Source organism: Takifugu rubripes, chromosome 2 (assembly GCF_901000725.2).
Source record: "Takifugu rubripes chromosome 2, fTakRub1.2, whole genome shotgun sequence".
NCBI lineage: Eukaryota > Metazoa > Chordata > Actinopteri > Tetraodontiformes > Tetraodontidae > Takifugu > Takifugu rubripes.
Genome location: NC_042286.1, coordinates 13,683,318 through 13,697,125, shown reverse-complemented (window position 1 = coordinate 13,697,125; position 13,808 = coordinate 13,683,318). Strand labels below are relative to the sequence as shown.

Here is a 13,808-nt window from a genome sequence, read left to right as displayed (position 1 = left end):
CCTGGAGAATACTGCAGGCTTTTATGGATTTGGTGCTTTAAATACATTTGTTTTGTATCTTTCTTTTAATCTCCGAAGCTGCGTCACTGGGAAAATCTGCCGAGTTGCCGGACACACACACACACACACACACACACACACAGCTGTAATCCACCTGATCACCATGAAACTGTAAATCTTTTGTAACAGCTTTGTAAACTTAGCGATTCGACAAACGTCAGCGCAGGAACTAAAACAAACATCTGCCTGACGTTGGTCTCATTCATGCAAACGGGGACACACACACTCGCCCCCCCGGGGTTGACGGCCAACAGCACAAAGGCCCGTGTCAGCAGGCGGCAGCTGCTGGACCGTTTGTTTTGGGGGACAAAAGCGAGTCAAGAGTCAGAGTCAACTCGTCTAATCTGTCCGCCGAGAGACGAGAGGACGACGGGAGTCTGAGGACATGAGATCAAGGCAGCGGTGGACATCTGAAGCCAGCTTGGTGTCCACAAGTTGGACCTTTATCAACATCCTTCATCCGCTCGACAAGAAAAAGACGAATAAGAATCTGGGGAAAAGTGGTCTTCATTAAAAACCATTAGCTAGCTTCTATCATGCTATAACATGTTTTTTTAGGCTAAAGCAGCTCAACGAATTTATAGGCCATGTTTATTTTTTTAAATTTCATTCTGCGTCAGTCGTTAGCATCGTCTCGTATGAAATGAAAGAAAAATAACGTTTACTTTCTCTGTAACAGACAAACATTCCATCAGCCGGCAGCTCATTAACAGGCTTAACCTCGTTACCCTGGTCAGTCACTGGGGCGGGCTGGGGGGGGGGGGGGGGGGGGGTTAATCCACTATTGTGTGTCACGCTCCCTCTACACGGGCGACCCGCTGCTACTGTTGATGCTGTGGGGGGGCGTCTCTGTCCCAGCACCACTCGGGTCAGTGACCTCCTCAGACCGAGCCCACACACAGAATCAGGTAGGTTCTCAGTTAAGTACAAAGTCACATGACTGTAGCCGTTGCCATGGCTACTGGAAACAACTCCTGAACCATAGGTAGAAGCTGCATCCAGGCACCATATGGCGGCTCTAAGTCAGCCCCCCCCAGGTCGGGTTTAACCCCTTTGAAGAGCTCATTACTGAGAACTGGTGTCCTGATCGACAACAACGATGGAAAAACAATCAGTGATCAATAATCTGACAGAACCTTTGATGAACAACATGATTATTGATGGAGGACAGACTCAAATCAACCTGTCGTTCCCCATCTACCCAGGAACCAGCCACCAGGGGCAGGCCAACTCCTGAATAAAGTCTTGTTTATAGCCAATCACAGCGCAGGACTCTGCCCGCAGCCAATCACAGCGCAGGACTCTGCCCGTAGCCAATCACAGCGCAGGACTCTGCCCGCAGCCAATCACAGCGCAGGACTCTGCCCGCAGCCAATCACAGCGCAGGACTCTGCCCGTAGCCAATCACAGCGCAGGACTCTGCCCGCAGCCAATCACAGCGCAGGACTCTGCCCGCAGCCAATCACAGCGCAGGACGGCACTGATAAACAGACATTTTCTCTGCTCCATTTAGGCTTTGCTGGATTAATAAGAATCTCTGCAGGCTGGAAGCTTTTCTGCTCTAATCTGCAGCTGCAGCAGAATCACAGCTGTCAGAGAAAACCTGCTGCATAAAACACATAAGGACCAGGGACCCAGAGAGCCAGGGACCCAGAGGAACCAGGGACCCAGAGAGTCTGGGACCCAGAGAACCCAGAGAGCCAGGGACCCAGAGAACCCAGAGAGCCAGGGACCCAGAGAGCCAGAGAGCCAGGGACCCAGAGAGCCAGGGACCCAGAGGAACCAGGGACCCAGAGAACCCAGAGAGTCAGGGACCCAGGGACCCAGGGACCCAGAGAGCCAGAGAGCCAGGGACCCAGAGAGCCAGGGACCCGGAGAGCCAGGGACTCAGAGAGCCAGGGAACCAGGGACCCAGAGAGCCAGGGACCCAGAGAACCAGGGACCCAGAGAGCCAGGGACCCAGAGGAACCAGGGACCCAGAGAGCCAGGGACCCAGAGGAACCAGGGACCCAGAGAGCCAGGGACCCAGAGAGCCAGGGAACCAGGGACCCAGAGAACCCAGAGAGCCAGGGACCCAGAGAGCCAGGGACCCAGAGGAACCAGGGACCCAGAGAGCCAGGGACCCAGAGAACCAGGGACCCAGCTCTAAACCTGAACAATGCCACCAGAACACAGAGTCATTCGGGCTAAATTAGAGAAGCTTCTGAAGTTCTCGGCCAGCTGACTCCAGGTCAGTGCTCTGGTCCTCACCTGGTCTCGATGTGGTCGAACAGGTGCTGCCAGCGGTCGCTCACGTCCTTCAGCTTGGCGTTGACCTCCGTCTCTTTGGTCCTGTTGCTGGCTGTGATGAGCTGCTCTCCCAGCTGCTTCAGGTGGGTCTTGTTCTCACTGAACAGGTTGATCTCCTCCATGCAGTCCTGGAGACAACCAGGGCATCAGCAGACACGCAGGAACCAGCAAGAAAAACACACTGGTGAAACCCTGAAGGCTGCAGAACCAGAGCAGATCTTCTCATGAAGACACACAACTGTTCTGTCTCTTCAAAGAACTTCTCAACTCCCACAATGCCTTGTGCCTCCAGCAGAAGGAGAGCAGTTAGGAACTCATTCAGCTCTTTGAGATCTAAACTCCATCACCGAGGAACCTCCAGTGACCTCAAACACGACCAGAACCAGAGACGGTTCCACAAACATTAGACGGTCGACACAACCAGAAGGTTCCTGTGACAGAGCTCCTTTGCAGTGGTTGAAATGGAAACGTGGGAGAGGTTTTTACCTTCTTGAGCTTCTCCACCATCTCCTCGATGTTCAGGTCCGAGCTGAGCACCACCTTGTTCTCCATCTGCGTCAGCCAGTCACACAGCTCCTTGTTCTTCTCATGGAAGATGATCCAGGCGTTGAGGCGGTCTGCGATCTCCTGTTTACGCAGAGACACCTGGGACAGAGGTGAAGCTTCAGCTGAAGACGTTCGGACATCACGGAACCACAACCCCCCCCCCCCCCCCTCACGGTCCCTGGTGAACATGAGCAGTTCCTCTAGGTTCCTGGTGGACATTCGTTCAGTTGTTGCCCACAGAACTCAAGCTTTAGCTCAGAGAGACCAGAAATGTTCTACAGACTCAAACCACCAGGTTGTTAAAGTCACAGATCAGGACGGCGGGCTGTGATTGGCTGACGGCTCACCTTCAGACATAGCTCCTCCCACTGGCAGTGGAGGTGCTCCACCTGCTCCTGCAGCAGCAGGACGTCGTCGGCGATGATGTACTGCGACAGGTCCGTCTTCATGGCGCTGAGTTCTGTCAGGCTCTGCGCCCAGTCCTCCAGCGAGTCCTCGTTCTCCTGCATACCATAACACAGCAGTGGTCACCACGGCGACGGAGACGACCTTCCTCTGCTGCCTGCTGCGCCCTAATGTCGGCCCCTCTCTCCTCTCTCTCTCCGCCCACAGAGGATTAAGGGCTGGGGGCGGGGCTGAGGGCGGGGCTAATGGAGGGCGGGGGAGGGGGGATCAAGGCTGTGACGGGTCACGGAGGATGAGAAACAAACCTTCACGTGTCACTTCCTGTCACACTCAGTCTGAATGTTTTGATCTTGGAAACGTCGTAAATGTAAACAATCTTTACTCCTCTGACAATATTTAAAAAACTTTCTTCACCATAACACCCTAGGGCTCCCTGACTCCGCCTCCCCAGTTTTTGAGTTAAACCTGTCGGTACCTGGTTGGACTTCTCGGCGCCCTGCAGCTCGTCGTCGCTCTCTGGGACGGACCGGTTGAGTCTGGTCTTCAGGTCCTTCAGCCTCGTCATGCTGTCCTTCAGCCCGTCCTCGCAGCGCCGCCACTTCTGAGGCGGAGACACGAACCAGAACACATTTGAGGACACACGTCGCAGCCGATTGGCTCGTCTGGCAGCCAATCAGCTGCCGTTAGCATTGATTAGCCGATTGGATTAACTAGAAAAAGAAACGGGCGAGTCGGCGGAGGACAAACGTCCTGTTTGATTTTAACGTGATCAGAGGGAACTTTATAGGGTCAGAACTGAGACAAATGTTTATTGTTGGGTTTGTTTTTTAAATTTCACATCAATTAAATTTGTTCAGCAACAAATAAAAGTAAAAAAAAAGAAATAATTTTGATCATCAAGATTTTAATGTAGAAACCTCAGAGATTTATTTATGAATAAATACAATTAAATAGGACCGGACCCTGGTCCAGGACCGGTTCCCTGGGCCCTGGGCCCTTATCCTGGTCGAGGACCAGTTCCCCGGGCCCTGGTCCTGGTCCAGGACTGGTTCCCTGGGCCCTGGTCCTGGTCCAGGACTACTACTGCAGCAGATGTTCCCTCACCTTGATGATGGTCTGGGTCAGTTCTGTCCTCCGGCCCAGCAGGTTCTGGAGCTTGTCCCAGTCCTCCTGCAGGGTCCCGAGGTCCACCTGCAGCTGCTCCTGGGTCTCCTGGTCGGCCATGGCGAAGAGCTGCCGGCCCAGGTCCAGAGTGTGGACGAAACCAGCCTGATGACGCTGGAACTGCAGCTCGGCGCGCTGAGAGGATCCAAGGAGATTTACTGATTCCAAGTTCAGCAAAATTCTGAATTCACTTTTATCGTCAGAATTCTGCCAGAACTTCTGCTAAAGTTCTGCCACACAAATCTTCACGCTCAGTTTCTGCTGTTCAATCACCTGCTGGATTTAATCAAAGCTCAAACGGGACAGAAACCGTGTGTTAATCTCGTCAACCTTCCGCTGATTCCCAAAACCCTCCCAAATAAATGACTGGAACCGGATGTTTCCGGTTCCGGTTCTGACCTGCAGGTCCTGGAGGCTCCGCCGGAGCTGCTGCACGCCGCAGCGGGCCGGCCCGGCCGAGGGGAGGAGCCTCCTGGTGTCCGCCAAGAACCGCTGCAGCTTCTTCAGGCTGCGTCTGTAGGCGTGCCAGTGCTTCACCAGCCCCTCCACCAGGAGGCGCCGCTGGTCGGCCCGCTGCACCGCCCCCTGCCAGTGCTCCCGCAGGTGGGCCAGCTTCAGGATGAAGCCGGTCCTGCAGACACCCCCCCCCCCCGGAGCTAAAGTCAGCCCAAGCTAACGGCCGTGGCGTGCAGACGCGGGCGGAACCCCGGTTACCTGTCGTCCACCTCGCCGCGCTGCAGCAGCCGGAGGGCGTCCGCCAGGACCGAATGGAGGATCTGGTGTCCGATGGAGAGCTCCGTCTGGAACCTCTGAAACAGCACGCCGCCGTTAGCCTAGCCGCGGCCGCCTTTAGCCGCGCGTCGGGACGTGTGTCACCTTGTGCGTGCAGAGCTGCCGTCTGAGGCCGGCGTAGGAGGCGGCGACGTCGACGGCGAGGTCGTCCTCCGTCCGCTGCAGGAACGACATCCAGCTCTGGCACTTCTGCTCGAAGCTCTGCCGCCTCAGCGCCTCCGTCTGCAGCTCGCTGCCCAGCCGGAACGCCGGCGTTCCCAGTGAGAAATTACATGAACGTGGTCATCATGGCAGGCAAACGTGGATGCGACAGTGATACATGGATCCATCTCGGATCTCGGGAGATTTATTGGGGCTCAGAACAACTTCAGGGTGGGAAAATGGGGAAACAGCGCCCCCTGTTGGCCCGCACGTGTAACTGAAATAACCTTTATGCAACCGCTTTGCTTCCGTGAGCACATGTGACATGTGACAAGATTATTTTAGCTCCTTCTAATCTTAGACTAATGTTATGTGTTCTGACCTGCAGGTCTCCTCAGCGCGGGTGGCGGCGGCGGCCCAGCGGCGGTCGAGGAGCTGCAGGCGGCGTGCTGTAGTGTCGTCTGGCGTCACGCCGCGGCTCAGCTCGTTCAACACATCCAGGTCAGCAGAGCGACCGCAGGGCTGCAGGAGGTCAGACTGTGGACAGATGGAGACGTTTAGGAGTCTGGAGGGGGCGGGGCTACCCTGCCGGCAAATGAGAGCAGCCAATCAGAGCCCAGCTGCTTAAACCAGGTGAGACCCAGTTTTATCAATGATGAGAATAAGAATCAAAATAGGACTGAGAAATGAAGAGTTTTAAACAGTTTCTAAGATTCTACTGATTCACTTTAAAGAAATGATCTCAAGTAAAAACAAACTTTTGAAGAAATCTAAGAAACGGAGTAAACTTGTAAACAGGTAAGCTTGTACACAGGTAAACTTGTACACAGGTAAACAGGTAAACTAAACCACTCAGAGACGCGACGTCGGCGGCCGGAATAAAACGTTTAAACGTGACCGACCTGATCAGCCTGAACCTCCAGACGCTGCTGCCACAGACGCAGATCCTCCTCCAGAGAGGCCAGAAGAGCCGAGAGCTCCTGGAGCCGCTGCAGCTCCTCCTACACACACACACGCACACGCACACACACACACAAAGCTGTCTAATTTGTAGGTCAGTGGGAGTTTAAGCGTCACTCACAGCCTCAAATGTGTAAGAAACCAAATATTTGATTAATAAAATAGTTGGTTTGAAAGAAAAGTTTCTGAAATTAATAAAAACTGAGATTAACACGTGAAAAAAAGTCATCAATACTCCACCCACCCTCATCCCCTCATCCCCTCATCCCTCCGTACCTGCAGCTGACCCAACCTCTCCCTCAGGTTCCAGATGGTCTCCTGGATGTCACGTGACAACAGACGCAGTTCTGATTGGACCAGACAGGCGGCTGGAGGTTCCAGCAGGTCGGTGAGGCTGCGGGAGGCCTCCAGCGCCCCCTGCAGGTCGGCCTGCAGGACGTCGGCCGTCTGCAGCAGGTTCTGAGGGAGAGTTTGAATGTTGCAGCTCCACCAGAACCTTCGGATCATCAGACGCTTCCTCACCTCCCCCCGTCTGATCCTCTCGGCCGTTTGCTCCACGTCTCCTTCAGCCGGCGCCCCGCCCAGCATCGCCGCGGCGTCACGTCGCAGCGTCTGCAGCCTGCGGGTCAGCGCCGCCGCCCGGCCGCAGTGACCCTCCCAGACCTGCAGGAGGCGCCCACTCTTCCGCAGCTGCCTCTGCAGCTCCGAGCGGAGCGCGCTCCACCTGCGGGACCACGGAGAGTGAGCGACCGATCCGTCAGCCGACCGAAGACGCCGACGCGCCCGGGACGCACCTGTCTCGCTCTCGCTCCGCCCGCTCGGCGAGGAGGGCGGCGGCGGCGGGACTGACGACGCCGCTGAGGGCGGAGACCGCCTCAATCAGCCGACGCCACTCTGAGGAAGACGATGATGTCGCCTCGTGAAGAAGCTGCACAGAAGAGAGACTTTCAGAGTGGGCGGGGCCCAGGTCACATGACTCGCCACGAGCCGCCGGCGGGTGGCGTCAGGTCCAACCTGCAGCTGCTGGTGAACATCTGTGTGGGCCTGCAGGCAGATCTGAGGCTGATGAAGACGAAGGCTCTGACAGGTGGTGCTCGTCTTCATCGCCAGCTGACTCAGCTCCTCCTCCAGATGTTCCCACAGCTGCTGCGCCGCCGCCAGCTCCTGGTCAGCGGACGCCGCCTGCACGCGAGACAGAAACGTCCAATCAGCAGCGGCCTTCAGGGCCAGTTCGGGTCGAGTTTAGCGTCAGAACTTTAAAACGCATCACTGCTGTCCTCACAAGTACATGTAAACCTGACAGGCAGAAGATCAAAGCGGAACGTGCGACAGATGTGCCGACCTGTGAGCCCAGACCTTCGCACGTCTGGATCAACATCTGGGTCTGACTGAAGAGACGGGAGCACATCTGGTCTTCGCCAGAGAACTCCTGAAGGAGAGCAAGCTGCTGCCGGACCTCCAGCTGCAGGGCCTGACACACACACACACACACACACACACACACAGACACACACACACACACACACACACAAAGACACACACACACACACACACACACGAAGAGGGTTTCCTTTGACCCTGACCTACAATGTGTGTGTGTCGTGACCTGTCGTGACCTCTGACCTGGCAGGCGGCTCTGCTCCGCCGTAGCTCCGCCCTGCTGCTGGGCGTCCTGGCCGCGAGGACCCAGCGGTTCTGATCGGCGGCCCACCGGCTGATCCGCTGCAGTCGGACCTCCTGCTCCGCTCCGCTCCTCAGCTCCTGCTGCGCCTCCTGAACCTGCGAGTCACCCGAAGGTTCTCACGGTTCTCTCAAACACCAGCTAGCTTAGCTTCATTAGCATTTCCCCAATAAAAACTGTTTCCACGGCGATGAAAACAGTCAGAGAAAGTAAAGGTTGAATGTTCTGACCCGACACTGGAGCCTCGCCTGCAGACGGAACCATCTCCGGCTCAAACCGCCCTGCTCCTCCGCAAACTGGTTCTGCTCACAGCGCCGCCGGTGGTCATGCTCGGTACTGCACCCGTGTGAAGGCTGGTCCACAGAGTCCAGGGTGGCCTGATGGGAAACCATCTCGGTCCGAAGATCCTGAGCGGCACCAGACGGATGAATTAACCACCAGGAACAGTTCTGGGTTCTGAAGTCACTTCAGGTGTTTTTTTACTCTGCAGTCTTTCAGCTGCTGACTCAGCTCCGTCGTGCTGGATCGGGTCCGACTCAGAAGTTCCTCCAGTCGGGTTTCAGCCGAGTCCACCCAGGTCTGCAGGACCTGCAGCGCCCCCTGCTGGCCCACCATCTTCAGCCACCGCTGAGGAGACAAAAATGTCCAGGATGAAGCCAGCTGAGCTGGAACCCAGTAATGGGGGGGGGGGTCTCACCTCCTGCAGGGCTGTTTGGACCGCAGGAACATCAGCCAGCAGACCGGACCAGTCCAGTTCCACCTGTGTGAGCTGGGCTTGGAGGCAGCTCTGAGCCGGGTCTGGAGTCTCATCTCCTTCATCATCTCCTCTCAGTTGAAGCATCTGAGCTCCAGCACCGACCACCGCCGCCTTCAGCCCAGATCTGGACTCCAAGTCTTTGGTCAGCTCCTGAAGAGAAGAACCAGAACCATGAGGTAAAACCTGCCCTCCTGGAGGCTGGTAGAGCTCTCCAGCATCACATCCATCTCACCACAGCCTGGACGAAGTGTCTCTGGCTCAGGTCAGCGTCCACGTCCTCCAGCCCGGACAGCTGGTCCAATGTGTCAATCACCCGCCTGGCCCCGCCCATCCACTCAACCAGGGCATCAAAGTCATGAAGAAACCTGTTCACAGGTGGGTCCAACCTCCAGGTGAACAGAGCTGAGGGGACGACGATAAGATCTCAGCTTTCTTCCGCTCACCTGCATCTCAGCTTCCACCTCTTCTCTAATCTCGAGTGCTCCTGCTCCGACTCCCCAAACAAGGTTTTCCAACGAGCAACTAAGTTGGCGGTGGACACGCCCACTCCTTTACAGCCCGCCTTCTGCAGCCAGAGCCCCGCCTCCAGCATCCGACCGAACCGGGCCTCGTTGTTCTCCAGAACCTCACGGATTCCCTGTCGGAAACAGCCGAGACAGAAAATGCTAACGCTGCCCGCTCACTCATGCTAACTCTTGCATTTTATTGTTTTTGGCATATTTTATGTATGTAAGGAAGCTAATTTCAATAATCTGAGATGGCATAATTATGCCTATGTTAGCATATTAGCCTGAGCTTTAGCATTAGCCTCAAAGTAAATAGGTAGGACTGGTTCCGTTAGCGTCGTTTGCTAAATTTGCAGTCCCCGAATAAAGAGGCAGAACGAACCACAATAAAGCTGGAGCTCTCTAGAACATCATGTTCTCCCACCTAATCATCCAATTGGGTTTGGACCGGCGCCGGCTGCCGAGCGCGGAGGAAACGCCGGCGGCGGCGCCCTGATGAGCTGCCTGGGCTCTTACCTTGTAGACTGAGAGCTTCTCTGATATCTGCTCCTCAGAAGCCCCCTCCTCCTGCATTCTGGGAAATGAAGTTCGGAGGGGTCTCAGCAGGGAGTCTGCCCAGGCGCTGTCCTCCTCCCACTGCGACCACACCTGAGAGAGGGGGTCATCATTTCAGAAGAGTCTGACATGCTAACAGGCTGTAAGATATTAGGCTAACATATTGTAGCATCATGTAATCAGAATAATATATATTATTAATATATTTTTCTAGGTGTCGGGGTTAATTTTGGAAAACAGAATCATCGGTTTCACTGAAATTTAAGCTATGCTTCAAGTTGACTTCCCAGTTTTTATTGTTTTATTTCGTACCCGCAGTATTTCCTGCATCGTAGTCGCCTTCGCTAACCCGCGGCGGCGCAGCCGAGCAACCTCCTCCTGCAGCCCCCCCTCCCACCTCTGGGGGGCGCTCTGGCTCAGGTACTGCAGGGTCCTAAAGTGACGGTCCAGGAACTGGAGGAACTTCTGAGCAGAAATATTTTAAAGATGATTTTAGCGTTCTGACGTGGAGCCGCGCAGCAGTTAGCCGTAGCCGCTCTGACCATGTGACCGGCGTGCTGCTGCCTCAGACCAGCCCTGTCGCGGAGCTCCACCTCGGGACCCGCGTCCAGGCGGTCACGCCCCAGAGCGAGCAGCTCCTCCAGGCTGTGGACGAGCTGCTCGTGATGATGCTGTAGCTCCACGCCGCTGTCCTCCTGGTTGCCATGGCAGCACACACCAGCCAGAGGTTGGTCCAGCTCCCCCTGAACAGTCGGAAAAGACGTCCAGCAAAAGTCGTGCCGTAAAGGCGCCACTCCAGTCGCCAAAAGTTTAGACCCACCTGTGACACCTGATGGATGGAGGAGGCGGACAGGTCACCTGAGCTCCCCTGGGCGGTCTGCTGGAACATTGATCAGTTCAACATCTGATATTTACACATCGATTAAACCGGCTCCTTTGTGACATCATCATATTTGCTCATCAATAAGGCATGGGGGGGGGGGGGGCACTCAGCTCGTATCCACGGTAACCGAGTTCTCACCTGTTGGATGTTCTCCTGTTTCAGGTCGCCGAGCCGCTTCTCTCGGAAGGTCAGGGAAGCTCGAATCACGGACAGGACCCTGAACGCATCGTCCAAACACTGCGGCACACAGGAACTTTGACCTCCGCTGAACTTTGACCTCTGGGAGGTCAGCGCCGCGCCGAGGGCGTCCAGCTCTGAGGTCAGAGTCTGAAAAACGAAGATTTAAAAACAGCCGAGAGCGGGTCGGTGGTTCTGGAATGAACCCGGACCCGCCGGCACCCTCACCTGCAGCTGGCGCCGACGGCGTCCGTCCTCGTCCTCCGTCCCCCCGGCCGTCCACCTCAGCACGTCCTTGATGGCGCTCAGACACGACGGCGTCCTGTGCAGGACCTGGAACAAACCCGAGTCCTGCGGACCCACAGACCCGGTTTCTTCTTCTCTCCTTTTCTCCGCAGATTTAATTTCAATGAAACAACTGATTTTTCTGTTTCATCTTCGACTCTAAAACCATCGTATTTATTTTCTCGGGGACTCAAAGCTGCTGCTGGTGTGTGTGTGTGTGTGTGGGGGGGGGGGGGGCAGCTTAATGAAACGATATACGAGCCGATCACAGGAAGTCATGTGACTAACCGCGGTCTCCGCCGGGCCGAGCACCCTCAGCGCTCTGGTGAGCGCCTGCAGCTCCTTCACGGTCTGCGTTTCGCTCCCACTCTGGGCTGCTCCATCGCCCGTAAATGAGTCTGTCACCTTCAGAGAGAGAGCGTCGTCAGGGTAACGCATTTACGGGAGCCCAGCAGGGGGCCCCGTAACGCCGCTGCCACAACAGGGCTCCTCCTGCTCCGAGGAGGTGATAATCAAAATGATTCTTTATTTCATTTTTACTCCTGCTGGTCTAGAAATTGAGGATGGAGACGATGCGTCACCTCAGACGGAGACAGCAGCCAGTTTTCCTCCAATAGGAGGAAACGGCGGCGAAGGTCCGACCACGAGTCCTGGTCACGGGGAAGGGCGGGGCTACCGGAGAACAGGTGCGACAGCGCGTTCAAGCCTACGGTTTTTAAGACAACTGTTAAGGTTTTAAAACCTGTGGTTACCATGGCGACGCCTGGCCCCGCTCCCCCGGCGGCGGGTCATGGGGTCGAGCCCGGCTGCCCTGCAGTGCGATGGCCTGGGTCAGTCCTCGCTGCTCGCTCAGCTGCTGCTCCAGCTCCTGCGCAAACAAACGCACACATCGGCAATAAAGCCGGCTGGTTTCCTGTTTTTTTTTGGGGGGGGGGGTTGTAGGGGGGGGGGGTTCTAAATACAGCTCTGTCACAATGAGGGAGACATGCGTGCTGTTGGGCAGGGGAACAGCACCCCCTGGTGGACAGCCATAGAGACTGATCAAATACGAGATCAGCAAAACAATTACAGGTAAAAGAGACAACATGAAGCAGCAACAGGAAGCAGCAACATGATGGAGCAACAGGAAGCAGCAACAGGAAGCAGCAACATGAGGGAGCAACAGGAAGCAGCAACATGAAGAGACAACAGGAAGCAGCAACATGATGGAGCAACAGGAAGCAGCAACATGAGGGAGCAACATGAAGAGGCAACATGAGGGAGCAACATGAGGGAGCAACAGGAAGCAGCAACATGAGGGAGCAACAGAAAGCAGCAACATGAGGGAGCAACATGAGGGAGCAACATGATGGAGCAACAGGAAGCAGCAACATGAGGGAGCAACAGGAAGCAGCAACAGGAAGCAGCAACATGCTACCACCTTCTGCTGCTGCAGGCTGCTCTGTCTCAGCAGTTTGTTTCTTGGCGATGAGAAAATCTCCTGAAAGCTGCTGCTGCGCTTCAGCCTGGACTCCAGGGGGCGCTCCAGCTGACGACCCCAGGTACCGTCCACGTTTCCTTCCCGTCGCTGTGGTGTTTGACAGGAAGTGACATCACTGGCCTGCTCCAGCGCCGCGCCTCTCTCCTCGCTGCGCCGCTGCTGCAGCTGCTGCTGGACGCCGACCAGCTCGGCCTTCAGGAGCTCCAGTTTGGAGGACAGCAGCTCCGCCGCTTCCTGCTGGGATCCCACAGCTCCCAGTCCGTCCAGCTGTGGGTGGTCAAGGTGCTGCGGGTGGTCAAGGTGCTGCGGGTGGTCAAGGTGCTGCGGGTCAGCGGCTGGGCCGAGCGCCGACAGCTCCGCCACCTTCTGCTCGATCTCCAGGAAGATCTCCTGCAGAGCAGCAAACAGTTACAGGAGATGAGATCATCACTGTGAGACAAGACGTCTTGAAGGGTCTCACACTATTGATTGATTAATTGGTTTCTGTTTGATTTTGGCCCGTTTGACCATCAAGACTCCAGGCTCGTGAAAAACTGCTTCCTGTTTCTGGATCGCGGCAACATTTTCATCTTCATCTAAACCCTGACAAAGATTATTACGCGTCAAACGAGCTGAACCCCCCGTGTCGCTGCTGATGACAAACACCTGTCTGCGTGGGCGGGGCTTACCTGGCAGGTGAGCAGACGGCTCTCTATGGCGTCCCGCTGCATGGCGACGGTTCCGCTTCCTGTCAGGTAGCTCTGGGCTTCCAGCAGCCGCTGCTCGAGCTGAACGAGCTGCTCCCGGAACTCATGCAGGACGCGCTGTCCGCTGCCGGACCGCGGGTTCTGGTTCTGGACATAAACACAACAGAGCCGCTGAGGGGAGGCGCTGCGGTCCAGAGCGGGAGGACGACGAGGACGACAGACGAGCTCAAGTTTCACTTTTTTTAAAACATCGACTCCACCTCAACAGGTGGCAGAGCTACGAGCCCGTTTCCCTTTCTCTATTTGACCACTCCGCCCACCTGACGTGGGACTATTTACTTCCTGCAGCGGCGGAGGGAGACGGTTCGGCGGACGTAGTCGAGACGAGCCGAACTCGAGCGGTTTAGTCCGAACAGTAACGCAAACACACCTGCGTTTACC

At 55.9% G+C, this 13,808-nt stretch overlaps 1 protein-coding gene across 6 annotated transcripts in view; it reads right to left on the bottom strand.

Annotated features, from left to right (window-relative positions):
- Positions 1 to 13,808, bottom strand: part of syne2b (spectrin repeat containing, nuclear envelope 2b) — a 41,487-nt gene that overhangs the window by 8,274 nt on the left and 19,405 nt on the right. For 4 of the 6 annotated variants that reach the window (XM_029832474.1, XM_029832504.1, XM_029832509.1 and 1 more), the window contains exons 30-61: positions 13,350 to 13,514; positions 12,622 to 13,071; positions 11,954 to 12,069; positions 11,783 to 11,873; positions 11,490 to 11,606; positions 11,145 to 11,267; positions 10,878 to 11,066; positions 10,677 to 10,736; positions 10,399 to 10,599; positions 10,169 to 10,321; positions 9,818 to 9,949; positions 9,239 to 9,432; positions 9,028 to 9,160; positions 8,736 to 8,945; positions 8,522 to 8,665; positions 8,269 to 8,445; positions 7,981 to 8,136; positions 7,700 to 7,828; positions 7,372 to 7,539; positions 7,152 to 7,285; positions 6,880 to 7,081; positions 6,634 to 6,816; positions 6,300 to 6,398; positions 5,780 to 5,934; positions 5,341 to 5,488; positions 5,179 to 5,273; positions 4,864 to 5,095; positions 4,405 to 4,599; positions 3,776 to 3,901; positions 3,243 to 3,398; positions 2,836 to 2,994; positions 2,311 to 2,477 (exon numbers count right to left, since the gene is read on the bottom strand). In XM_029832474.1, coding sequence (XP_029688334.1) covers positions 2,311 to 2,477; positions 2,836 to 2,994; positions 3,243 to 3,398; positions 3,776 to 3,901; positions 4,405 to 4,599; positions 4,864 to 5,095; positions 5,179 to 5,273; positions 5,341 to 5,488; positions 5,780 to 5,934; positions 6,300 to 6,398; positions 6,634 to 6,816; positions 6,880 to 7,081; positions 7,152 to 7,285; positions 7,372 to 7,539; positions 7,700 to 7,828; positions 7,981 to 8,136; positions 8,269 to 8,445; positions 8,522 to 8,665; positions 8,736 to 8,945; positions 9,028 to 9,160; positions 9,239 to 9,432; positions 9,818 to 9,949; positions 10,169 to 10,321; positions 10,399 to 10,599; positions 10,677 to 10,736; positions 10,878 to 11,066; positions 11,145 to 11,267; positions 11,490 to 11,606; positions 11,783 to 11,873; positions 11,954 to 12,069; positions 12,622 to 13,071; positions 13,350 to 13,514 — 5,159 coding nt within the window. The remainder of the gene's footprint in view (positions 1 to 2,310; positions 2,478 to 2,835; positions 2,995 to 3,242; positions 3,399 to 3,775; positions 3,902 to 4,404; positions 4,600 to 4,863; positions 5,096 to 5,178; positions 5,274 to 5,340; positions 5,489 to 5,779; positions 5,935 to 6,299; positions 6,399 to 6,633; positions 6,817 to 6,879; positions 7,082 to 7,151; positions 7,286 to 7,371; positions 7,540 to 7,699; positions 7,829 to 7,980; positions 8,137 to 8,268; positions 8,446 to 8,521; positions 8,666 to 8,735; positions 8,946 to 9,027; positions 9,161 to 9,238; positions 9,433 to 9,817; positions 9,950 to 10,168; positions 10,322 to 10,398; positions 10,600 to 10,676; positions 10,737 to 10,877; positions 11,067 to 11,144; positions 11,268 to 11,489; positions 11,607 to 11,782; positions 11,874 to 11,953; positions 12,070 to 12,621; positions 13,072 to 13,349; positions 13,515 to 13,808) is intronic. The other 2 variants (XM_029832482.1, XM_029832496.1) reach the window with 2 other exon arrangements.